Consider the following 25389-nt stretch of genomic DNA (forward strand, 5'->3'; position numbering starts at 1 on the left):
TAGCGGATAAATTCAAACATAACTTATACACCCAGAGATCAACCTCCAAAGAATATATATTTTTTTAATCCAAATATTTAGCCATTTCAACCGACTAATCAATATCCCTACAGTAAGCTGAAACCTAAACTTTAGATCCTTTAATTATCAGACATAACTATTACACCAATACATCTCATTCTCATTTAGTTGATATACTTCTATAAATAAATGACCTAGAGAAGAGAGGCGCCGACTCGCATCAGTGAGATTCCTAGACCTCAAGTAGAGGAGAAGAAGAACAATTGTACTTTATCCAGAGATTTAAGCTGACATTGATATCATCATAGAATTACAAGGAACTCATCTGTATTTCGACAGAAAACATAGCACCAGCAACAGTTGTTTCTCTTATCGAATAATTGGCCTAAATCCAGGAGGCAAATACTACGCCATTTTGAAGAAATCTATTTGACATTGTGTGTGTGTGTGTCTTCCATTCAAGTCTTGGCAATGTCGACAGAAGCGGCAGTGGATTCTACCAGCTTTTCGAAGTTGATCTCGAGTTGCTGAAATTTGAACTTGTATCCGCTTTGCAACCATGAGTTGACGCACATGAAGGGCTGCATGTTGCTGTAAGACAAAGAAAACTGCTTTTTGCGAGCATCGTCGCCTTTGCTGGTGAACAACTCGTCGGGTTCTGCTGAGGCCCCCTGGACGGCCAAGAAATCGCGGGCCATAACTGAGAGACGGGGATAGCGCATGCTATTCATCTTCCACCAGTTGAGAACATCCGTGGCGAGTGGCAAGGTAGGTTCGGATAAAAATTGGGATAGCTCATCAGCAGTGGAGTGCATACTCGCGCGGCGTCTCTTCCTTGCAATCTCTTCGGCAAAGGAAACAATGTTGTCTTCATCCAGAATCTCTTGGCTGCCAAACCCATTCGTCGTCGCAGGGAATTGACTGCTGGGGTAGTATCTCATAAAGTAGCTTCGCGCTTCCTCTAAATGCTTCTCCAAGTTAAGGTTCTCGGGCACGAGTTCTTTCTTTATTCTCGGATCAAGAATTGCAGCAGTGAAAGTGAAAGTGTTATGGGCCTGAGTGCAAAAGCTTCTCACTCTCTTAGCCATATCATCAGCTACAATTTTCAGCCACTCTTGGCGACAAGAATCCCTGCAAGAGCCGATTAACTCGAAGACATGGTCCATGAAGAAAAGTGCCAGACCGACTGTAGGAACTTTACTTGTGGACAAGTTAGTCGTTATCTTGTAGAACGGTTCCAGATATGAATGCAAAATGTTGATTGCGGATTTCTCCGTCGTGCTCAGCAACAGATTCCGGCCACTGAAAGTTTCTTCATGCTTTTTAATAGTACTTTCCATCGCATTAGGAGCCTACATGATGAATTATATACCGAAGATCAGAGCTCACCTAAAAAAGATGCAACAGCAATGAAAATAGTACCTTTCTAACCATATCAAGCATGGCATAATCCCCGCTCCAGCTTGTCGAGGAATCAAGTGGGAACTTCCATGAACCTTCATGGTAAAGTGCGAGGAATTGTTTAAAGTCCTCAATCATATCAGGATAAGAATTCAACTCAAGGACAAAATCTCGAATCTTAGATATAATAGGTTTTGGAGTTCTCAGGCCGTCTTCTATTATCGAGTTCAGGGTTCGTGCAGCACAGGGAATATAAAAGAAAGGCAAATTGTGAGCATCTAGGTCCTCCTTTAGAGCACGGCATGCATGAATTGCCTGTTGACTGTTGTCATTCGTGCAACAGAGAATCTTTCTATCGATGTTAAACGTTGTAAGTACCTTCGTCATCGCAGATAAGATCTCAGGCCCAGTACACGGATAAGGGATACGGCATACGTCAAGAAGAATCTTGTGCAAGGACCAATTCTCATCTATCCAGTGGCACTTAACTGACATATAAAATATTTGCTCAAAGGAAGTCCAAAAATCCATAGTAATCGAAGCCTTTGAGTTTATATTTTGCAATGATGCTCGGACATCTTCTCGCATACTTCTGAAAACCTCAAGAGCTACTGCTTGGAACTTATCTTTAGGCCAAATCTTTACGGATGGATTTAGAAACCTAAAGGAATTCAAAAATACCTCATCAAAAGTAACAGGAACAGAGGCTTCGATGAGCCATCTGAGCAGCAACCAGTTCAAGTGATCAAGATCAATTGCAAGTTTCAATTGAGGGTGAGACTTTTTAGGTGAGATAACAGCTCGTTGGACTTGTTGGATACCATCACTAAGCCGATCGTACCCTGGATGACGATGCCTGAGATGCCTACTAAGATTTCCTTTAATCAACAGAAAAATAGTCAGTAAAAAATAAGGAAATAGCACTTGTCATATAGTGTACTTTCTACAAGGTGCCAAAAAGTTAAATTTCTAATTACAACCAACAAGAATAATAGTCTAATTACTCTTAAGTGATCAAAGAAAATACATATGAATATCACAGAATGCTGAAACAGTAGGAAAAAAAAAAAAATCAAATTCACCTGTAGCTGTGGTTATAGAGTAACTTTGTTTGCAAATTTTGCATCTGCGACTCTTTCCATCTGGAGCTATTTCAAAAAAATTTTGATAGAATGAAGTCATAGACTTTTTCTTTGGTTTCAATGGTGGACAATCATTTCCTTTCTCTGGCAAGACCAATGTAGCATCTGAAGTTGCTACAAATGGAACAAGCGTCGTGTCCATTTGATGTCTTTGATTCCACCTCTGTAAAGAACAACTCGACAGTTTACTATCTGAGTATTTGAATTGAAAACAATTTTTTTCATATGTAAGAGAACTCATTAGTTTTCTAGAGGATTCTGAGTAAGAATATAAGATCTATGTAAATTCCACATAGATTACAGGAAGATTAGGCTTCAGATATCCTTAACCATTCGCTAGGAAGTCCTTTCCTATGTTATTCCCTCAGTCCTAAAAAGGTCCAGTTGTTCCATCTAAGATAAATCCAAATGGCATGAGAGGATTGCTAAACACCATCTTAAGGTTGAATCCATTAGAAATTAATGAGAAAATTTGAGCTACATTTTCTAAGAAGGGAAAAGAAAGAATGATTAAGATTCACAAATAGTGACAAATACTCAATTGTTACATGAAAATGCTTAAACATAGGCTATTCTAAGCTAGTGCAATTTTTCCTAAAGAAATCTCATTGTTAATACATGGAGTTCATGGCAGTGAGAAAGTTGTGAAGAGGTTAATGCAGTGTGAACATAGAGTGAAATTTATACTTGCATACCATGATACCATTTTGTTTGCAAAGAAATATTCTTGAATAGAAAAATAATATCCACATTATTAAAGGGTTATTCAAAACATTCCTATTAAATGTATTACTAGGTCCATATTACCAAACATTAACATGGAGTTAAAAAAAAAAAACAGACTCATGAAATTATAAAAAAGAACAAGAGAAAAATCTCATTGAAGTAGATAACCAATAAACCAGTAACAAGTTTTCTAGATACTACAGCTAGATACACAAAACATAGAAATGAGCTAAGAAAAACATTAAAAAAATGGAAAGGAGGTGTTGCCTACCATATTAGTTGAAGTACTAAGCAAATATATATATATATATATATATTTGCTTAGTACTTCATATATATAACCTATGTTTAGTCTGTGCTTCCTGTTTATATATTTCAGTCTTCAAATACTCCAAATGAAGCCTCAGATTATAAATAAGCCACCAACGTACAAGATTGGAAGTTACAAAAGCAAGAAATACAAGTGACAATCCCCAAGTAATTTTCTCAACTTCAAATGAATACTTTGCAAACACTGGATCATATTCTCTTAACATCTTTTGCAAAGTTAGCCCACCTTAGATATTGTTAGGTCACACACCATGTTTGTGTCAGAAGATATACAAACAACAGTATTGCACATGTGATTTGTGAAATCACAATATATGTGGAAAATTATCTTAATGTGTTAGTGAATTTTTCCATATCATTGAGTTTCTATTGATTAGCCGACTCCACTAGAAGACTTGGTTGTTATTGTTGTATCAGGTTCCTATTGATTCAAACATGCACCTAAACAGTAATCTAACTAAAGCCTATGACATAATTATCTAACTCAAGCATAGATCTAGACATGAGACGGTGGGCTCTAAAATTTTTCACACATGATTAATTGGGGTGTAAATTTTTCACACATGACATGGTGGCTCTAGGAGTGTCAGATATTGTACGCAGGATTGATTTGCAGAAGGTGCTGTCAAGCCCTCAGTTTGAATTCAATTTTCATTTCCTATATTCCTAAAGTCCTTCCCATTTTCACCAATTCAAACTGAACCCTTCCTGCCCCCACTCATCTGGGAACACTAAGACAAGGAACTACTTTAACCACTAATTGAACACTAGTCCCTTTATATATTAACATGCCAATCAAGCCCTTATGATCAACTTGCTATGCAGGAAAACTGTCCCTGATGAGACAAGGAGAGGATTATTGCTATTTTTTTTTTAATTGAGTCTGAAGGTTACTCATTAGTTGTTGAAATATTTTGTTTTAGTTAAAGCCTTGGTTACAGGTTTTCTTTTCTATGCCTCTTTTTCTTTCTTTTGAGACTCGGGATGGAGAAAATGTGTGATTTGCCAATGTCAAGGAAGTGTGATCTTTGTTTTTGGACCCAGACTAAGGTCCGATAGATGTTATATTCTTCCTTGTCTAGAAGCATTTCCTTAGCCCCTCTAGGAAGGTACCTTATCATGAGCCTCCTCTCTAACAGCTATTCTTTAAAAGCGTCATGCACAACATACTTGCTCCCATGTAACCAAGAAAACCTAAGGGAGCTTTTTTATTCTAAGTGAAAAGAAAGGAATAGTATTAACTTATTTCCACTCTATTTTATCTAAAACTGAAGGGAAAGAAATACTCTCACTATTAGTGTTTATGAGATTGTAAATTTTATTGTCATCAATTTCTACTTAATTTGGGAAAAAAATAAATAAGAAGAAATGACTGGAAACAAAATCCTAATTCTCTATGAAATTGATCATTCTATTTCATTTCAATTATTTTTTATCCAATTAATCTAATAGAATACATGTAATGACACCTCTCAAATGTTGACACTGCCCCCAGAAAAGGAAAAAAAAGCTATCATACAAATCAGTATGGCTTCAAAAATCATGGTTCTTGGAAAGAAAGTTAGAGTATGTCCACAACTGAAAAGTTAAGTAATAGTATAACAATTGCAAGACATAATTCCACAAAAACTAAAAATTTTCCATTGTACTCGATGGTGACCTTAAACTAAGATGGTCTAAATTGAATGATAAAAGAAACAGATCTTACTTTACATAACTTGGAAAATTCAACATCATCTATGTGGAAAATATATACAATTCAATTATCAATAACTTCATAATAAAATTTGATATTATATGTAAACCCAAGTTGTTCTAGAAACATATTTAACGCTAGTGAGGAATCATCCTAAATTACCATTAGTTAATCCCATCCTATAACAAATAAGAAAATTGAAGGAAAAAAATAACAAATTACCGTTGGAACCCCGTGATAATTTTGATGTGATCAACCAAGTTAAGTTAGGTCCTGTTGTGATTGATTCTTGTGTCTAAGTGTGCAGGAGATTAGGAACACAAGAAGTCGAGCGGAAGACGCAGCTAACGAGAAGGATTACACGGGAAGGGAATCGATGGGCTCGGTGCATCCGAGGGATGAGATGCTGCGGAAGAGTACACATGTGAACGAGAAGGACGTGCGCGGCAGTCCGAGGGACGAGAAACCGGGAGGAAATATGCTCGAGGAGAAGGTCGGAAAATGGATTTGGGTGAGCCCTATTCCGGTTGACCTAAATCACCCAAGTGAGAGGAGCAGCGAAAGAGCGAGAGAAAGAAAGTGGAGCTCGGTAGCAGCTGTTGACGCAGCGGGCCGGCAAGAGGGGAAGGGTGAATTGCCTGAAATAGAAAAAAAATGCCCTCCTCGTTCTTTCAACTCTAAAAATGCAACAACAATAAAATAAAAGAACTAAAGAAGACTCAACAGTTGACTTGGTTACAACCTGAGTGGTTGTTAATCCAAGGCGGTTGAACAGCTGACAAAGAATCTCCTTCTTTGAAGGCGGAGAGCCTTTTACACACTGAAAGCTCTAAGAGTTGTTATGAAGTTAGTACAAGAGTTGATTTTTTATTTCCTAGCTCCAGGGGTCTTTTTACAGCTCCTGGAAATTCTATCTAAAGGCTTGAGGGCGCCTCCCAAGGGGTGGAGGGCGCCTCCAAGGCAAGATGAGTAGATAAACTTTTATCCACTCGCAAACGGTCAAGCTGACTGATTTGAGGGCGCCTCCAAGGCATGGAGGGCGCCTCCAAGACATGGAGGGCACCCTCCAGCCTGAAGAAGGCGGAGGCACCCTCAACACTACATTGAGGGCGCCTTCAGCTTCCTTTTCCAGCTCTTTTAGACCTTCGGAAGCTCCGATCGCTTAGGTGATTGGCGTCAACCGAAATAGAGCTCACCTGAACCCAATTTCCGGCCTTCTCCTCGAGCAGGCTTCCGCTCCGGCTTCTCGTCCCTCGAACATCGCGTACATTTTTCTCGTCCACCGGTGTACTCTTCCGCAACTCTTTCGTCCCTCGGACGCACCGAGCCCATCGGCTCACTTCCCGTACCGTCCTTCTCGCCAGCTGCGTCTTCCGCTCGACTTCCTGCGTTCCTAAACTCCTACACACTTAGACATAAGGATTAAAACAAAACAGGACCCAACCTAACTTGGTTGATCATATCAAAACAACTACGGGGTCCAACAATCTCCCCCTTTTGATGTGCATCAACCCAAGTTCAAGTTAGGGTAAAACAAACAAATAATTTAAAGAAATTACAGAACTAACATCATTTCAAGTATAAAGTTTGCAAAAAAGAAATTGCAATACTAAAATGAATTGATCTATTAAAATTCAGAAAAAAATAATTTGACAAAATATTCTAACTCCCCCTAAAGTTGTACCTATTTCTCTCCCTTTGATCACATCAAAAAACAGGGTACACAAAAAAATAAGGTACAGATTAAAAAAATTCGAGAAAGAAAAAATTTTCAAGTCGCAAAATTTCCAAGTTATACAGAATTTGAAACAATTTCCAAGTTAGAAATTTCCAAAAAAAAAAAACTTGAAACGCTTAAATAGTTGACAAGAATTTAAAATCATTATCGTAATTGCTTTTCAGTTTGTCAATTAAACATTTAATTCAATAATCGGCTTCCAGACTGTGGCGAGGCACTAGACCTTCTTGGTTATTAGATCATCAACCACTTCTAGACAAAGCCTTTTAAGGAATTGAAACATTTAATTTCTTCTGAAAGCCTTGATTAACAGAAGGTTTTAATCTAGATAGAATTTTGGAACCCAATAGAGATTCCTTCCTACTGGGTTAGTTTTAGGTATTCTTCTAAATTGTCCTTAATGTTTTTTAATGTATTAGTTTAATTGTCCATAAATCTTAAGGTTAGACTTATGAAAAATGTTTGGTTTTTGACAACATGTATCTGATTTCAAATTTTCAATTTGCAATTTTAATTTTTCATTCTCTGATTTCAGGTTATCTAATATTCTGTTTAACTCAGCAATCTGTTTTTCTGATTCCACCAAGTCTCTTGTAAGAACTTTGATAAAACGAAAAGACTATTTGGGGGTTAGAGCACGTATCTCACTTACCTCAATTTCTGATGCTCCTCCTTCATCGCAGTTTTCTTCTTCTGATCTTCCTCCTTTATCTATGCTCATATCTGAGCTGGTTTCATCTTCTTCTTGATGGTTAGTCATTAGCGCTAGTCCCGAGAGAATCAGAGGATGAAGAATCATCCCAAGTGGCTTTCATGGTCTTGTATTTGGAGGAAGTTGGTTTTTTGTGCTTGTCCTTTTCCTTCAATTTTGGGCAATCATCCTTGATGTGCCCTTTTTCGTTACAGTTGTAGTATCGAACAATTCTTTTGTTTCAATGATGTCTTCTTGACTGCGATTTAAACTTATTAGACTTAAGAAATTTATTGAACCTTTTTACCAGTAGAGTTGTTTCGTCTTTATCAATGGATGTCTCGGACTCTTGATCTTCCGTCCTTGCCTTTAGGGCAACGTTGAGGTTTGTCTTTTCTATGTCTTTTGAATCTGTAATTCGAAATTCATGAAGTTCGAAGGTAGAAAATAGATTTTTTAGCGTACTTACCTCAAAGTCCTTAGAGATGTAGTATGCATTTACTGAGGACGCCTATTCTGAAGTTCTTAGGAAGGCGTTGAGCGCATACCGGATCGAATCTCGGTTTGTTACCGATTCTCCAAAATTGTTTAGCTGAGTTATCAGCTCTTTGATTCGTGCTTGGAGTTGCGCTACCTTTTCTCCATTGTTCATCCGGAGATTTGTTAGCTGAGTTCGGAGGATATCCCGCCTTGCTAACTTCGGTTCTGAAGTACCTTCTGGAGCTCCAGGAACTTCTTCCAGTGATCTTTGGCGGAGACGTAGCTGCCGATTCAATTTACCTCCTGGGGTGGAAGGACGCTGAGCAGATGGAATTATGCTTTCCCGTTCGCCACGAAATCGGCTTGTTATTTCTTCGTCCACTGATATTCTTCTTTCTCGGCTCCTTTCTGATCCGTAGGTGCTACAAAACCGTATTTCATTTTTAATAGAATATCGAAATCTGTTTTTAAAAATACCTCCATTTGCGTTTCTATGTAGCGAAGTCTCCGTTGAATTTTGAGGGGTGAATACTTGCATTGGCTATCGTCTTGATCTTTGTTGCTTCAGACAGTTAGTCCTTCTGAAGTTGTTGGGCTCTGATACCAATTGTTGGATCGAAAAGAATTTAGATATCTCCACAATGATATGATATTGTCCACTTTGGGCCTAAGCTCTCATGGTTTTGCTCTTGAACTCTTATCCAAAAGGCCTCGTGCCAATGAAGATATCATGCATCCTTTTAACCCCATGATCTTTACCAAATCTTTCCAATGTAGGACATTGATTGAACTCCAACAATCCACCCCTCAAACGAAGGACCACAATTACTCTCATGTTCCGTGCCTCCCCGCGAGCATCTAGTCACACTGACCTGCTCTGGGCCTCCCACAAGCATCCGCACCTGGTCACCTTTGACCTACTCCGAGCTTCCCCGCGAGCATTCGGTCACCTTGACCTGCTTCAGGCCTCCCTACGAGCATCTAGTCACCCTAGTCACCCTGACCTACTCGTCTCCCCGCGAACATCTGATCACCCTGACCTTCTTCAGGCCTCCCCGCAAGCATCCAGTCATCCTGACCTGCTCCGGGCCTCCCCGCGAGTATCCAATCACTTGCTTCGGGGCCTTTCCCACAAGCATCTGGTCATCTTGACCTGTTCCGGGTCTCCCCGTAAGCAGCTTGATTCGGTCAATCTTGACCTACTTCGGGCCTATCCGTGAACATCCGATCACCCTAACCTACTCGCCTCCCTACAAGTATCCGATCACCTTGACCTGCTCCAGGTCCACCCTCAACTTCGTTCAAGGTCACCCCACATGACATCTGGTCCGGACCATAACTCTGATACCAATTGTTGACACAACAGGCCAGCAAGAGGGGAGGGATGAATTGCCTGAAATAGAAAAAAAATACCCTCCTCGTTCTTTCAACTCTAAAAATGCAACAACAATAAAATAACAAAACTAAAGAAGACTCAGCAGTTGACTTGGTTACAACTTGGGTGGTTGTTAATCCAAGGCGGTTGAACAGCTCACTAAGAATCTCCTTCTTTGAAGGCGGAGAAGCCTTTTACACACTGAAAGCTCTAAGAGTTGCAAGGAAGTTAGTACAAGAGTTGATTTTTTATTTCCTAACTCCAGAGGCCTTTTTATAGCTCCTGGAAATTCTATCTAAAGGCTTGAGGGTGCCTCCCAAGGGGTGGACGGCGCCTCCAAGGCAAGATGAGTGGATAAACTTTTATCCACTCGCAAACGATCAAGTTGACTGGTTTGAGAGCGCGCTCAATGGCATTGAGGGCGCCTCCAAGGCATGGAGGGCGCCCTCTCGCCTGAAGAAGGCGGAGGCGCCCTTAACACTGCATTGAGGGCGCATTTAGCTTGCTTTTCCAGCTCTTTTAGACCTTCGGAAGCTCCGATCGTTTGGGTGATTGCGGCCAACCGAAATAGGACTCACCGGAACCCAATTTCTGGCCTTCTCCTCGAGCAGGCTTCCGCTCCGGCTTCTCGTCCCTCGAACGTCGTGTACATTTTTCTCGTCCACCGGTGTACTCTTCCGCAGCTCTTTCGTCCCTCGGACGCACCGAGCCCGTCGGCTCCCTTCCCGTGTCGTCCTTCTCGCCAACTGCGTCTTCCGCTCGATTTCCTGCGTTCCTAAGCTCCTGCACACTTAGACACAGGGATTATAACAAAACATGACCCAACCTAATTTGGTTGATCACATCAAAACAACCACGAGGTCCAACAGCAACTGCTGAAGGCGCCTTCAAGTCTTTATGGAAGGTGCCTTCAAGCCTTTATGGAAGGCACCTTCGATTAGGCAAAAGTGAACATTGGGAAAGGATAAAGCTTTATCCTTTCTTGCTTCACTGGAGGCGCCTTCCAGCCTGTTGGAGGCGTCTTCCAGCCTCAGATAAGATTTTCTATAAAAAGACTCCTGGACCTAGGAAATAGACAACAACTCTTGTATTCATTTCCTAGCAACTGTCTGAGCGTGCAACAACTGTAATAGGCTTTCTCCGCCTACACGAAGGAGATCTTTTCAGGCTTTCTTCTGTCTTAGATTAACAACCATCTAAGTTGTAACCAAGTAACTCCTTTGTGTCTTTTACTTATTAGTTGCTTAATTTCTTGTTTTTAAGTGTGCTACTAATTTGATTTGAAAGGTCGAGAAGGATTTTTGTGTTATTTATTTTACAGGCAATTCATCCCCCTCTTGTCGGCCCTACCTGCGTCAACAATTACCATGGTAGAAATGGGAAATAGATCCACTCAAAACTATATTCAACATATTAGTGTTTATGGTATTTTCCAATAAGAGCATAACATAGATGCATGCATCAACAGAGTGAATCAAAACGGAAACTCAAGAAAATTAAGTAACCTATAGATAACTAAAGCTAAAACTAATTTAGCTAAGCTAACTGAATCATATGTTCTATTGTTTGGGCCTTTGGTGAATTCATCTAAATTGACTGTTCTTTTCCAAACTGATTGCTTAACTCGAGTGAAATAACCAACAAATAACAAGGCCAGACTGATTTTTTTTTCAGACTTTATTGTCATTTTAAGCTATTAAACTTGTCAATAGTTGAAAGAAAGGCGCCAACAGAGTAAGGAAATTACCTTTAACAGTAATTCTAAGCTCTCATGGAAGTACAATTATCCAACTAGCATGTGCCATTAACTTGTCAGAGAGAGCATATCAAGAAGGCTACTTTGAATTCATCTTGAACCACCGGAGCTGACCTTTGCTTAGACGATGGAAGCAACGACTAAACACTGCAACTGCTGCCCAAATAACGAACTCAAAAGCTCCGACGAAAATCTCACAAGCAGCGAACTCACTTCCCCATGACTCGCCCCTACGTTTCACAGGCTCCACTGAAGCAACAGCTATCAGTGCGAACTCACACGAGCATGACTTCGACGGACGAAACAATAAAGCTCAAAAGTTTACCTCAAAGCCATACCCAAGGAAGGCGCGAAACTGAAACTGGAAGCCTCGACCACGGATCCTTTTCCGGTCAAGCATTAGGGCACCGACGCGCGGGACCGAGAACCCAGGAAACGCCTCACTCGCCGACGCGGAAAATGGAGACGGCGACAGGCGGAGGGAGAGCAGGAGCAGGCGCGCCGAAGAGGGGGAAACGTTCGAAGCCGGCCCTAAGCCGGATCGGAGCCGAGAGGCGCCCTTGCTATTTTCGCTGTCAAAGAAAGGAGTCGTCGAAGTCGACGCTTGGAAAGGCAGCGTTTAACTTCGTTCACGTCGTTAGCTTCTAACGGCGTCGTCGGCTTTGTTTATTAAATTACTCGGCTAATGGGTCTGAGCAAACTGGCTCGGCTAACTCACGTGCAATATAAGAATAAATAAAATATATATACAAATTTTAATTTGGCCCCATAAATAGTGGATAAAATCTATGGGAAATTTTATATTTACATAAAATATTTTTATATCATTTTTTTTCCATTTATCAAAATTTCTCAGGTCAAAATTATTTCAAGATGATTAAATTCACCATAAAATTATTATGATAATGATTAATTGTCTGTTATAAATTTTCACACTGAATTTCATCATATTAAAGCGAATTTAATAAATTTCGAATAAGTTTAATAAAATTGATAGGAATTTTTTATATAAAAGTGTTTTATGTGTATATTTTTTATTAACTTATTTTTTTTGCACGTTATATTTATTATAATAATAATAAGAATATATATGGTTTTTTTTGCACGTTACATTTTCATTTTTACCGTCTAAAAGTAACGGAGGAGCCATGCAAATTTAACAATCTAAACCCTGTGCTTTGTGTAAATTGCAATGCGGGTTTGTAGTGGAAATTTAACCCAGTCAGAATCGGAATGAAGTGACAAAAACGCCCTCAGTTAGCTTTTTGAATTGTTTGCCTAATGAAACATCCTTCCTAGTAGAAATATAATTTATTTTTTCTTTAAAATATTTCTTTTCTTCTTAACAATTGCCAATCTAACAACAATTAAATTATAAAAAAACAAATTTGACATTAAAAAAATCAATTAAAATAAATCCATGCAGGTTCTTCCATGTTTATGACAAATCTAATTAGTTTAACAAATTAAATAACATTTTCATATCGGGTTACATAATATTTTACATAAATTTTCTATATAAAAAATTAATATGTTAACTATTTGATTAAAATTAGTTTTTTATTCTAACAATCAAATAAGTCAGACATGAGTGTGTCAATTAACTTCACATGAATTTAAATTAATCTAGGTATTTATTAAATTATAATATTATTTTTTAATCCTAAAAAATTATAAAATGCATTTAATACATTTGATCAAAATTATTACATAATATTTTTTTAATTTTTATTTTCCCTATATATTATTTATGGGTTATGGGCGCCCACAAAATTGATAAATTTTTCTCATATTTAAATTTAAAATTTTTTTGAAAAAAATAGTAAAATTTCACAGCGAAAGCTCACAAATCTATCTAGCCGTTTTGCCTTCAATTAATAATTAATTTTTTAAAAAAATATGTATTTAAATAAATGGCAGGAAAAATTAATCGGCAGTTACAAAAAAAGCATGAAGAACGGACAGGGGCATTTCCGTCAAGAGCGAAAAATAACACGGAGGAGAAAGAAAAAGGTCGAAAGGTTCGCGAAAAAGCGTGCGCTGCCGCCTTCCCCGCTTTCCTCCGCTCGATCCCTTCCATGCCAATTCCAGGTTTTCTTCCTCGATCTGCCTACTCGGTCCCCTAATCCTCCCTTTTCCTGGCGATTTCCCTCCCCTGATTGTTGTTCTTCGATCTCCAGTTTTAGGCTTTCTTGGTGCAGGTCGTCGTCCTCCGCTGCTCGGCCAAGCGGCTCCTCTTCTCTCGCCCGCTTTCGTGGTCTGCGCTCGCCTTTAGGGTGTCGGAGATCTCGCGTTTGTTTCTTGATTTCACTTCAGGAAGAAGGGGTTCTGGTGCTCTATCCGGGGACCAGGATACCTCGCTAGGGTTTTTGGTTCCGGGGCTTTGATGAGAAAGTGGATTCGTGATGTTCACCTCGAATAGGAAGGGAAAGAACGTGGTTGACACACCACCTCCACCTCAGGCTTCGCTGGGTGCGAATGGAGGGGTTGCTGTTGGAGGCGGTGAGGATTTGGAGGTTTGGAGGCATTTTCGGGAGGCAGGGTTCCTGGACGAGGCTGTGTTGCAGAGGAAGGACAGGGACGCTCTTGCTCAGAGGATTGCTGAGTTGGAGAAAGAGGTTATTAACATCATCTCTTGTACTCTGGTTATTTTCACATTGCGGTATTACAATGATTTGTAGTTCTGGTTGTTCCATTCAACTGAAGTCGAAGTAAGGCATAGTATCATGTTGATCAAATAAACTTGCTTTAGATACCATGTGCATGCCTGTACTCAACTGGTTTTTACTTGGACATGTGAATTTGTAGATTAAAGGTAATGGAATGAGAATCTTATGGGTTGTGTTCATTGGCATGTTCTTATATGCAAGGGGCAATATAGAATGCTAGTTTAAGCAACAGACAAAAGTTTGTACTTTGTGATAGCACATCAGCTTAAGCTCTTAGAATATGGTTCTGTTGGTAAGGCTCGTTCTTAGAATATGCTTCCGTTGGACCATAATATTCATCTTTTGTCATGGTTTTTTGGACACAAATATTTTATAGATCTATGTCATGCTTTATGGGTTAACAGTCATCCTGAACTTTGAAGTCATTATCCTAGTCATCCACACTTAGCTTTCAAGAGTTGCACCATGTTTAGTAAAACATGCCACAAAGCTTACTCTACCACTATTATTTTGTCTAAACTAAATCAATAGCATTCTTAATTTCACCATAGGTTGCTAATTGAAAGTAAAGTATGAATCTTTTGTAGTAATCAAGTGAAAGTTTATATTTTTCCCACTTTTAGGCAGCCTTGTATTTGACCTGAACTAACCTAAATGGCTTTGTCTTTAAGTGGAAAGTAAGGAGTTTGCACCATTTCCTCTATCCTTTCAGGTCAACTTCCTCTAGTTTTCTCTCTCTCTCTCTCTTTTCTTTTACCTTGGGGTTGCACACAACAGAACAACATAACCTTGATCGATGTAGAATGGTGTCATGGATTTTTAACAAATTTAACTTGAAGTTTGTTTTGATGATCTTAATTGATTTCATTTCTTTGAATTTGTGTTATATCTAGTTATGATGTTATGTAGTTTTTTTTTCTATTTCATTTTTACCATGAGTTTTAGGTGGTGGTTTTGTATGGAGTTGATAGTGGCTTTCTTTCAATAAATAATGGATGTGTTAGGAACCAGCCTTTCTATTCTAAAAGGTTCCTTTTGTATAATATGTTTTTTTTTATTATTTATTGCCTTTCCCCTTGTCATATTAACAAGTTTGATCTGCTTTTCCATTAATATGTTATTGTTGACACTTGATAACTTCTCCATGTGTTGTTATGTATGCAGCTTCATGAGTATCAATACAATATGGGTCTTCTGCTAATTGAGAAGAAAAGTTCAATTACTAAATATGAAGAAGTTAGGCAAACTTTGTCAGAAGCAGAGGAGATTCTGAAGAGGGAACAAACTGCACATATGATCATAATATCTGAATATGAAAAGCGTGAGGAGAAGTGGCAGAAGGATTTGGGGATTGAGAAGCAGAAAGTCGCAGATGTATGATATGATTTAACTTTTATCTTTATAGTTGAATCGCTCCAAATGCTTTTAGTGGTCTTTAATGATTTGAAGTTAACATGTTGAATGAAACAATTGTTCTCATGTGGAGCTTTATATGTTCTTAAATCCTTTTTGGGAAGCTGCTTTGCTTGTAAGTTTTAATAGTGCCTCATGAATCCTCTTTAGAAAACTGCACTTCATATTTATTCTTTTTACAGGTAATTCATCTACATTGATCTGATTTTTCTATATAATACTATTAACTTTGTATCACTAGATAATTTAAATGAATTGAATCTCTTCTTATTAGATTAACTAGTTTGTTCTTTGATCTCCTTTTCTCACAACTTCAACTCCATTTCATTAAACATGCTTGATTCCTAACTATTGAATATGTTTTCCATGTTTGAATATCTCTATCCCATCACAGCCTATTTTCTCTCATTTTATCATTCATTAAGCTATATCTAATTGATCTGGGATACTAATATTTTTTACTTTAGTATTTTTGTGCAGTTTGTTTTCTAATTGACTAGCACTTTGGTATATAAAGTCTTTTAAGATGAGTTGTACCATAGTTTTCTAAGACTCACCTTTTATTCTAAGAGGCATACGATGATTGCAGAAGACATAATAAAAGCTCTAATCAGTTTCACCAACAAATTTTTATCCTATGAGTGTATCTTTTTATTGAATGGTAGATGTATGATATTTAAAACTCTTGCTCAAATAACTTTCGTGTCCATTTGTAGCTACTCCCGCATTTCTTTTCTTATGATTGAAATTACATTCTGTAGATTCAGTTTTGTTCTACTTAAAATTCCTATTTATGAAGTTTTACCTCCATAACTTGAGCTACGAGTTTAATCTTCTTGCATTCTTTTCAATTAACAAAATATTATCTGCAAATAATGTACACTAAGGTGTTTTTTTCCTCTTGAATATGATTAATGAGTTAATCTAATCTTGCACTAACATAAAAAAGATATAGATTAGAGTTGAGCCTTGATGTAAAATCAGTTATCCTAGTAGCTTATGAATTCAGATATTTTAATTCTGTTAAGTTTTACAAACCGTCAAGCTTTAATTCTGTTAATTCAGCATTGACTTTTTTTTGTTGATAGTTTTATTATTTTGTCTAATTTTTTTCCATTGTCTCTAGTATTTTTCTTATCTTGACAATGTATGCATTTGTGCTGGTATCTAGCTATTTATTCTTTTTCTGAAATTCAATGAATATATTCTTTGGACCATTTTCTTTAAATGCTAATATAGTTTCACTAATGTTCTTTGTTGTAAAAAATTTATAACTTAGGTCAGCTTGTCTCTTACATTCTTTTGCTGTATATTTCTCAATCATGCCTTTCTACATATCTATGCTTTTATTTTATTCATCAAATAGTGATTTTTGTTTTTATAAAATTCATAATCATCTGTCAGTTTATAATTTTTTTCCTTTCTCTTTTTGGATGTTTGAACGATGTTGTTTGCAGCTTGAAAAGGACTTGCAAGATATACGCTTTCAAATGGCAGAAATCAAGTTTACATCAGAAAAGAAGTTAGCGGACTCTCAAGCTTTAGAGACAGGTTTAGAGGAGCATTACCTGGAAATTGAAGCAAAGGCTCATGCTGCTGATGCTAAGCTAGCAGAAGTAAACCGTAAAAGTTCCGAGATAGACAGAAAACTGGATGACCTAGAAGGTCTTAAGAGAAAACTTCAGAAGGAGAATTTGTCTTTATCATCAGAGCAAGTTTCCCCCCTCATATCTACCTTTCTGTTACTGATTTCAGTGGTGGATCCTTTAGTTTGTCAAATTATTTGTAATTTAACACACATTCTTAATATTATTTCTTCTATCATCATCTAGACGGAAGGCACATGAGAAGAACCTAATCGAACAAAGGGAACATTTTCTTGGTTGGGAGAAAATGCTGCGAGATAGTCAGAAAAGGCTTGATGATGGGCAGAAGCTTCTCAATGAAAGAGAGAATAGAGCAAATGAGGTAGATCGGATGCTTAAAAGAAAACAAACAGAGATTGAAGATGCAGAAAAACAGATTGAGGCATCAAAGAAGTCCTTGAAATTAGTAAAAGATGATATAAGTACCAGACTAAGTTCTTTGGAGTGTAAGGAGAAGGTATTCTTTATCATTTTGGTTTCCTTTCCTTCATGTATTAACTACTAGAATCATTGTAATCAAACTTTTAACTGCAGGAAGCAGAAATCAAGTTTGAGAGTTTGGAGAAGAAGGAGAGGGAATTAGCTTCAAGAGAAGAAAAGCTAAATGCTAGAGAGAACGTGAGTTTCTAGTTTTAAGTGACTGGGTTAATTTACTTTCCATTTTCTTGTTGATATAAAACCAAAAAGGAAAGCATAACTTTCCTATTTAAGTCTATGAAAATACTTGAATTCGTGATTTTTGTCAGGATGATTGGGATCCAAGTATGGCATAGCACCCTATTCCTTATGTTCAAGTACTATCTTGTGTTCAAGGAATAGCAACAATTTCAACAAAATAATGTGGAATATTTTCTCATGGGTGGGGCCTAGATGGCCTAGAATATTATTCAAACTAGTGGATACAGTGCACGCTTACCTTAGTGCCTAATTACCAAATAAGGATCATATTACTTAGTCCCACTTGATACACAAAAGAAAAGGTATTATAATTACCAAAGTTTGGTGGTATAGATTGGTATACTGTTTGACTACTTGGCATTGGATGTTGGTATACTGTTCTTGCAATGCCAATCATGCTTTGTATCTCAAATTGATTGTGAGTTGTGGGATATATGCCTTTCACATTTTTTGCTACCAGATTATTTTTTTAATAATCAATAGAAATTCGTGGTGCCAATAATTCTTTGGCACAAGTCAATATGTTCCTGCATGTGTGATTTGGTAGTCACCATCTGCTTGTTGGCATGATGGATGCCTTTATGATAATTGTTGAAGTCACAGCTTTTGGTTTTCTGGAACGTTTTATCTGCTTCTCATTGCCCTATATATGGATCTTTTGTTTGTTTATCTAGGTGGAGATTCAAAAGCTTCTAGATGAGCACAATGCTCTCTTAGATTCAAAGAAACAGGAGTTTGAATTAGAGATGAAGGGAAGACAAAAAGCCTTGGATGAAGAGATAAAAGTCAAAGTTTTTGAATTGGAAGAGAAGAAAAAAGAAATTGATCTTAAAGAGCAGCAAATTACAAAAAAGGAGCATCTTTTGCAAAAAGAAGAGCTGAAGCTAAAGGAAATGGAGAAGGATCATGATTCCAAATCTCTAGTATTGAGGAAGTGGGAGGAATCTATAAAGGTTTCTGAGAAGGAGTTAGAGAAACAAAAACAGCAGCTGGAGAGTGATAGGCAGGAGCTTCTCAAATCTATTTCTGAACTTGAGACTATGAAGGATTCAATCGAAGCTAAGAAGGCACAAATTGTCATAGATGAGGAGCATCTTAAACTTACCAGGCAAGAAAGAGAAGAACATACCCTGCATCAGTCAAAACTAAAGCAAGAGATTGAAGATTACAGGATGATCAAGTCTTCACTAGATAGTGATAGAGAGGATTTAAGACGACAAAGGGAGAAATTTGAGGAAGAGTGGGAGTTGTTGGACAATAAACAATTAGCACTGGAATTGGAGATAAAAAGGGTTAATGAAGAGAAGGAAAGGTTTGAAAAATGGCGATATTCTGAAGAGGAAAGGTTTAGGAATGGAACACAAGCAGAGAGAATTAGCATGGAAGAGAAATTGGATAACCTTGAGACTAAGAAAGAACTTTTTGAAAAAACAATCGAACATGAGAAGTCGGCTGTGCATGATATGCTCGAGCTGGAACGTGCTGATATGGCTCGGGATCTTGAGCTACGTAGACATGAGCTAGAGATGGAAATAGGAAAAAGGAAGGAAGCTTTGGAGAAAGACTTGCAAGACAGAGAAAGTGAATTTGAGAGAAAGAAGTCTATTGAGTTAAATGAAATACAATCTTTAAGCGGCACTAATGAGTTGACATACAAAAGATTGGAAGTCGACAAAGAACGATTGGAAAGAGAAAAAGAAGATCTCGTTGCATGCAGAAAGAAACTTGAAAATGACCAACTTGAGATACATAAGGATATTGAGACTCTTCGTGAGCTCAGCAGGGAAATGAAGGACCAAAGGAAGAAATTTCTGAAAGATAGGGAACATTTTCTAGCCATGGTCGAAGAGTTTAAGAAATGCAAAAACTGTGGTGTTCAAATGCATGATTTGGAGCTTCTCAGCTTGAAAGATACTGAAGTTGTTCGACTACCAAGATTGACATTCAATGATGATATGAAACCCAAGGATTCTGAAACTACTCCCCAGCAAATGTTGTCTGCATCTTTACCATCAGGAAGCCGTCTGACATTGCTGCAAAAATGTTCTAGACTGTTTAATTTCTCTCCTAAAAAAAAGGAAGATATGGAAGATCAGGAGAAAAGTTCTACGTCACTTGGTGCAAAACTTGATAGTGAAGTTTTGGAAGGTGGAGCCTATGATGAAGCTGCACCATCACAAAGAATTTCTATCCAACCTTTCCACAATCATAGATCCAAATCAGGTAGTGGAATCTGGGAGAACAGAGGAGCAAAATCGTTTGATGGAGATAGAAATGAGCCAGATCCTTCTTTTGGAGATGAGGATAATTTAGCTGATGCCAATTGTACCCAAGCAAATAATGCTGATAAGGAAGTGGTTGCTGAGCAGGTTGTTCAATTTAAGAATCACTATGAGAAAGTAGGGTTTATAGTAATGGAAAATGATTCCCAGCCTGAACGAGCGAAAGAGAAAACACATAAAGCTGTCCAGAGCAGTAAGCCTAGAAAGATACGGAGAACACGCACAGTGAAAAAAGTTGTCGAAGAAGCACAAGCTTTCCTTAGAGAGACTTCTACTGAGCAGAATGAACACTCAAATGGGCAAGGATACCAATCTTCAGATATCCAAGTTAACGGCTACGATGTAGTTCATGCAGGGCAAAAGAGGGATATTTCTCATGTATCTTTAACTAGTGATCAAGCTTTGGACAGTGAAACTTGTTCTGAGAATGTTTCACTTGTTGGACGTCGTAAAAAGAGACAAATAGCTGCTCCACAAGCTCAGACACTTGGAGAAAAGCGTTATAACTTCAGGCGCTCCACAATGTAAGTTGATTTAACGAGCAAGTTATTTCATAATCCAGCACATAGCTTTAATAGAATATAGCTTCTATGCTTTATGAAGCTGTTGTTATATATATATATATATATATATATATATATATATATATATATATCTTTTACTGAACTTGCAAATGCAAGGGTTCCTCTTGGTTTACAAGGTAAGGTCTTAGAATTAGGTAGTGTAGATAGGCTGGTTCACTCAATTGTTTGGTATAATAGGCTTGTGGAATATTACTTTTTGAAGGAAAGATTTCATGTTCTGTTTTTGGATACCTAGGGCTAGCCAATGACTTTTAAGAAAGTCGTATGTAATAAATTATCTAACCCTCAGACATGCAGTATTTATGTTTTTTTATTTTTCCGATTTCACTTTATGCCTATGATGGTCTTTGGATTTTTGTTGTACTCTTGGGGATCATTTCTCCTATATAAGATTATGTTATGGTTTCCTTCTGTACATTTGATTTTCCTGTAATTGCCATTGTGGAATTGCAAAGCTATGCTTTGAAATGAGAATGATAATGTTAACCACATAAAGAAACTTGGGGATTCAATACTTTTCTCTTGCCTATCCTTAGTGCTGCTGCAATGTCACCAGTCCAACCAGTATCTGATCAGAAAAAAGGGTTGAAAATTAGAGGCTACCAACAACCTTCTGGAGATGAAACACTGAAGAGAGACGGAGATGAAGAAGGAACTTCCCAACTGAGGCTGTATGCTGAACCTGCAATAAGTTTTGTTGATGAGGGTGCAAAATCAGTAGAAGTGGAGATTTCTCAGAAACTTGTCCAGGTAAGCCACTGCCTCCTCTGCTTCTCTCTGGCACATTGGGAGTTGAGACTCATAAAAGATTCAGACCACAGTTTGTCAAATGCTTTTACTCACAAATAAAAAGGCTCTGGATACAAGACACTAATAATTACTCACAAATGGCTTAGGAGTATTTATTGATATATATTGATTTGGGAAAGACATAATGGGAAAGCATTCATAATATCTGCTTTGTAGAAATATGGTGTTCCTTGACATGGTTTACTTTTTTTTTAATGTGTGATTGAGACATTTACTTGGAGAAATATGTCTGTTCCTTGACAGCATGAATCGGAGTTCCGTGATCATTATGATGGGAAATCAATTGAATCAAGTGAGCAGGTTGGCGATGACACCTTAAATGTCAATGAAATTACAGTATCAGAACCAGAACCTAATACTCCCACTGGAGGGAGCGTAGATGGTGATGGTGAGAAGGATGAAGAGGACTTGCACAACCATGATGTCTCAATTGGGAAAAAACTCTGGACTTTCTTCACGACATGAAGTGCATATAGATACTATCCTATTAACCCCTGCAAGTTTACCTACCCCCTATTATTTTTCACTGTTGACGTATCTACTTAATTAATCCAGCTTCCATTTGGCTTTGTGGATGGTGTATTAGTCATGTAGTTCTCATGTATTATTATTTTTCATTCTAGTTTCTGTAGGAATTGGTGATGCTCCACAGGGATTCACAATGGTGTGTCACAGTAGACATGCACTCTTACTTGATAAACATGATGTGTCGAGGCAGGTTTCTGTTGATTCTTATGGCAAAGCAATGTTTTTCGTTGGGCTTGTATGGTTGATAACACTTTATTTATTACATTGCTTGTATCTGCAGTTTCAGTTTTTTTCCTTTAGTTCAGACAAAAAAAGTGTTTTTTTTATGTGGTCTAACGTGTTGCCTCATTCATTTAGTTTTGATATCTTTTACTGCCTTTGTCGATCATTTATAGCTGTTGCAAAGCTAAGATTCATATAACTGACCCTAGATATATTATTGTCTGATGAACTGGTCCTTAAGTCATGATGATACATCTGCACAATTTGTTTTATAGTGTTTGCCTTAACAATGTGTAACAGTTGTACATAGGGGAAAGTCTTCATTTTTGGCTGTATGTATTTTTGAATTCTGTAAGGTTCTTTTGGAATTAAAGGTGTTATTATATACCCCAAGCAGTTTAATATCGTTGGTCGTATAGTAAAATACAAATAGATAAATTATAATAAAATACAGATAGATAAATTATAGGAGATATTTTATTCTAATGCAATGGCTCTTTATATGGGAAGGCCAAGCATTCAATTAGGTATTCTGTACATGATCTGTTAGAGCAGATATTTATGTAGGTATTATACATTCAAGAGTTCTTTTGATTGATTATCTTGGTGTTTTCCGTTTGTGAATAGCTGGGACACAAGTCGGAGAGCTTTGCATTTGCACTATATAAACTAGTTGTGCATTCTGATTGGACAGATAAGCCATGTTTTCCCTTCCACTGAATACTGCTTCATTCGGAAGTTTTCAGCCCAAAGGCATCTGATCAGACTATTTCTCGTCCATGGTAATACCCTATCCTGCCCCTATAGAGGATGTCGTTGCGTTGGGGTTGAAAAATTGGGGAATAATGAGGTTCTACCCAACTCTTCAATGGCAACATATATTAGGATTTATATTTAGCATCCACGTTGGTTTGAACTAGTTAAAGGCAACACGTGCCTTAACGCTAATCCGTCTTTACTAGAAAGGACGGAAAATAAAAATTTAGAAAGCTTTACGTAAGAAAAAAAATTCAGCATTTATTTTGTAAAAAACAAAAAAGATTATTTTTATGAGTGGATTTTTCTTTCATTTTTTTTAAAATTTTTTTCAGGATCACGACTGCAAGGGCCTTGCGCGGTCTTCTTTAATCCATAACTCGTAGCAAACAGAGCATAAGAGAGTTGCGGTGTCAGGAAGGGTCAACAGACAAATGTGGACGCACTTGACACAAGCCAGAGAGGGGGATGTGGCTGTGGACGGCGCGAAAATTATCCCATTCACGTGACCAAAAGCGATGCATTGCAAGCGACAGACGAGCACTGCAAGCGACGAGTAGGTTAGTGCAATCCTGCAAGGACGACGGAGTTGACAATAAGGTGGAAGACAACGGTTTTCTTCCCACCTTTTTCTCTCGTTCCCACCCCTTTTCTCCTTCCTCTCCTCGATACGTTAGCTCATCTCTGTACATGCAGGCTAAGGACATCATTCTGTGTCCAATGTGTTAATATATTATCATGGTAAAGACGTAGAGTTATATAAGCACAGTCTTCGACTTCAAACTTGCACGTACACATAATAGATGGAAAAAAAAATAAACAGCAATGAAAAAATTTCCCATTTCAAAGCAGCTTTCCCAACTTGGAACGACTTCAAAAGTATGAGACAACCAAAAAACCTTCGTCTATCATCGACATCCCGTAGAAAAAAAAACAAGTAATGAACAACACTAGTCACGCATTCAAAGCTAAAAGATTGCAATCGCCAACTGGATCGTTCAACTTCCTCATCATTTCATCGTGATCAAGTTAAATTCTCTTATAGATCCAGCAACCACACGAAGTTATATTAACTTCTTCACTAGTGTTGATGAATTATGCATGCTGTGCAATATAGAGCAGACAGTTGGCTAGTGATTCCTAAGATAGGTTGAGTCCACTGCTGTTCCTGTCACTCAGGCTGTCAGGCAGCAGTATCTGTAACTATCTCATTGAAATAAACAAGAAAAAAACATTGAACGAATAACCCTACCGTTCGTTCAAAATTCGGTATCTAAAAAGAAAAGTAGTGTTAATAATTATAATGACTAACAGCTAAAATTTTACACATTGCATATCTTGGAGCTTCTGGATTCCAACTACTTCCGGACTGTTATTAAGATACAAATATTCATATCAAATAAACACATTGCCTGAGGAACGCCAAATGCTCGACAAGAGTGGCTGGGAGTAAATCCAGGGTTCCCGAGTCAAAAAGCGTTAAGAGTTGAAGTTTGATGAATGGGCTAAAAGATCTAAGGGTACCCTATGGAGTCCAACTGTTGCATATTTAGGGAGAAATTTTAAATTATGTACTTAAATAAGATATAAACATGCATTTAAGCAAGATGAACATACACCTCAAGATGGAGAATTTAGACTCTTTTGGATTTTGTATTTGCTGTTATAACTTAAAAGGCTTGGTAGCTACCAACCTGATTTCTTGGAGCTAAAGATGAAACTTGTGTCGGAGCTCTTGCATGTGAATTTTCACAACTTGGATGTTGTGTTGGATCCTGATATTTGGCTACCACTCAAAGCTTTTATCACATTCCGTCGCCACATTGCCGTTTCTGGATCAAATTTAAGTTCCCAAGTTGGCCAGTAGTGAAGGTCCTGCTTCAATGTCAGCACATGAGGCTTCCCATTCAAATGGACTGTCCTCACTCTCACAAATTCTCCGTGCTCCAGTCCCTGTGTTTTTTGAAAGAAAAACAATCTTGTGCATCTTAAATTCACAAAAGAAAAGGTAAAGATTGGCAGCACAAGATGTACCTTTACTACTTCTAGAAAAGCTTCTAGGTCCGGAGTTGGTTTCCCATTTATCTCAACTATCCATTGTAGTGCGTAAAGACCATATCTATGTACTGGACTTCCATGGCACCATCTGAGACCAGAAAAATAAACATTCATTTATACAACTGCAATAAAACAAGAGTTTTATGCCACTTCAGAACCACAAGAACTTTGTGAAAAATCCCAGTATGGTGGAAGGGAATAGAATGTGCATGGAAACAATAAGCAAGGTCTATGACCACAAGAATGCAAATAAGCAATAGTTGCAGCTCAGGGATTTTCCATACAAATAGAATACAGAAATTAGTTTTACTATTTCAAGAACAACAAATGAACCATCAGTATTATCCTCCATTATATATATAAAAGAATGCTAAACTTCTTACAAAT

The 25389-nt window shown here is 37.7% G+C and overlaps 3 protein-coding genes across 5 annotated transcripts; 1 reads left to right on the forward strand and 2 right to left on the reverse strand.

Annotated features, from left to right (window-relative positions):
- Window positions 1-290: 290 nt before the first annotated feature.
- LOC122036466 (putative AC transposase) lies at window positions 291-11983 on the reverse strand. Of its 2 annotated transcripts, none has more exons than XM_042595786.1 (5): window positions 11682-11983; window positions 11471-11605; window positions 2505-2727; window positions 1444-2300; window positions 291-1373 (listed from the first exon to the last, which is right to left on the reverse strand). In XM_042595786.1, the coding sequence occupies exons 3-5, from the start codon at window positions 2704-2706 to the stop codon at window positions 480-482; spliced, it is 1953 nt and encodes a 650-aa protein (XP_042451720.1). In that variant the 5' UTR covers window positions 2707-2727; window positions 11471-11605; window positions 11682-11983; the 3' UTR covers window positions 291-479. The 2 variants fall into 2 exon arrangements, with proteins under 2 accessions (XP_042451720.1, XP_042451719.1); XM_042595785.1 differs by having other exon boundaries at window positions 11348-11605.
- Window positions 11984-13310: 1327 nt separating this feature from the next.
- On the forward strand, window positions 13311-22204 carry LOC122036477 (nuclear matrix constituent protein 1a-like). Of its 2 annotated transcripts, none has more exons than XM_042595803.1 (9): window positions 13311-13447; window positions 13558-13974; window positions 15190-15399; window positions 16896-17149; window positions 17271-17541; window positions 17619-17702; window positions 18437-20568; window positions 21165-21378; window positions 21682-22204. In XM_042595803.1, exons 2-9 carry the CDS (start codon window positions 13762-13764, stop codon window positions 21901-21903), a joined length of 3600 nt encoding a protein of 1199 aa, XP_042451737.1. In that variant the 5' UTR covers window positions 13311-13447; window positions 13558-13761; the 3' UTR covers window positions 21904-22204. The 2 variants fall into 2 exon arrangements, with proteins under 2 accessions (XP_042451737.1, XP_042451738.1); XM_042595804.1 differs by having other exon boundaries at window positions 13315-13447; window positions 13537-13974.
- A 2281-nt stretch (window positions 22205-24485) lies between these two features.
- Window positions 24486-25116, reverse strand: LOC122036524 (protease Do-like 7). Its single transcript, XM_042595876.1, has 2 exons — window positions 24979-25116; window positions 24486-24897 (listed from the first exon to the last, which is right to left on the reverse strand). Exons 1-2 carry the CDS (start codon window positions 25114-25116, stop codon window positions 24694-24696), a joined length of 342 nt encoding a protein of 113 aa, XP_042451810.1. The 3' UTR covers window positions 24486-24693.
- Between the last annotated feature and the right edge of the window lie 273 nt (window positions 25117-25389).

This window comes from Zingiber officinale, unplaced genomic scaffold (genome assembly GCF_018446385.1).
Source record: "Zingiber officinale cultivar Zhangliang unplaced genomic scaffold, Zo_v1.1 ctg167, whole genome shotgun sequence".
NCBI classification, from domain to species: Eukaryota; Viridiplantae; Streptophyta; class Magnoliopsida; order Zingiberales; family Zingiberaceae; genus Zingiber; species Zingiber officinale.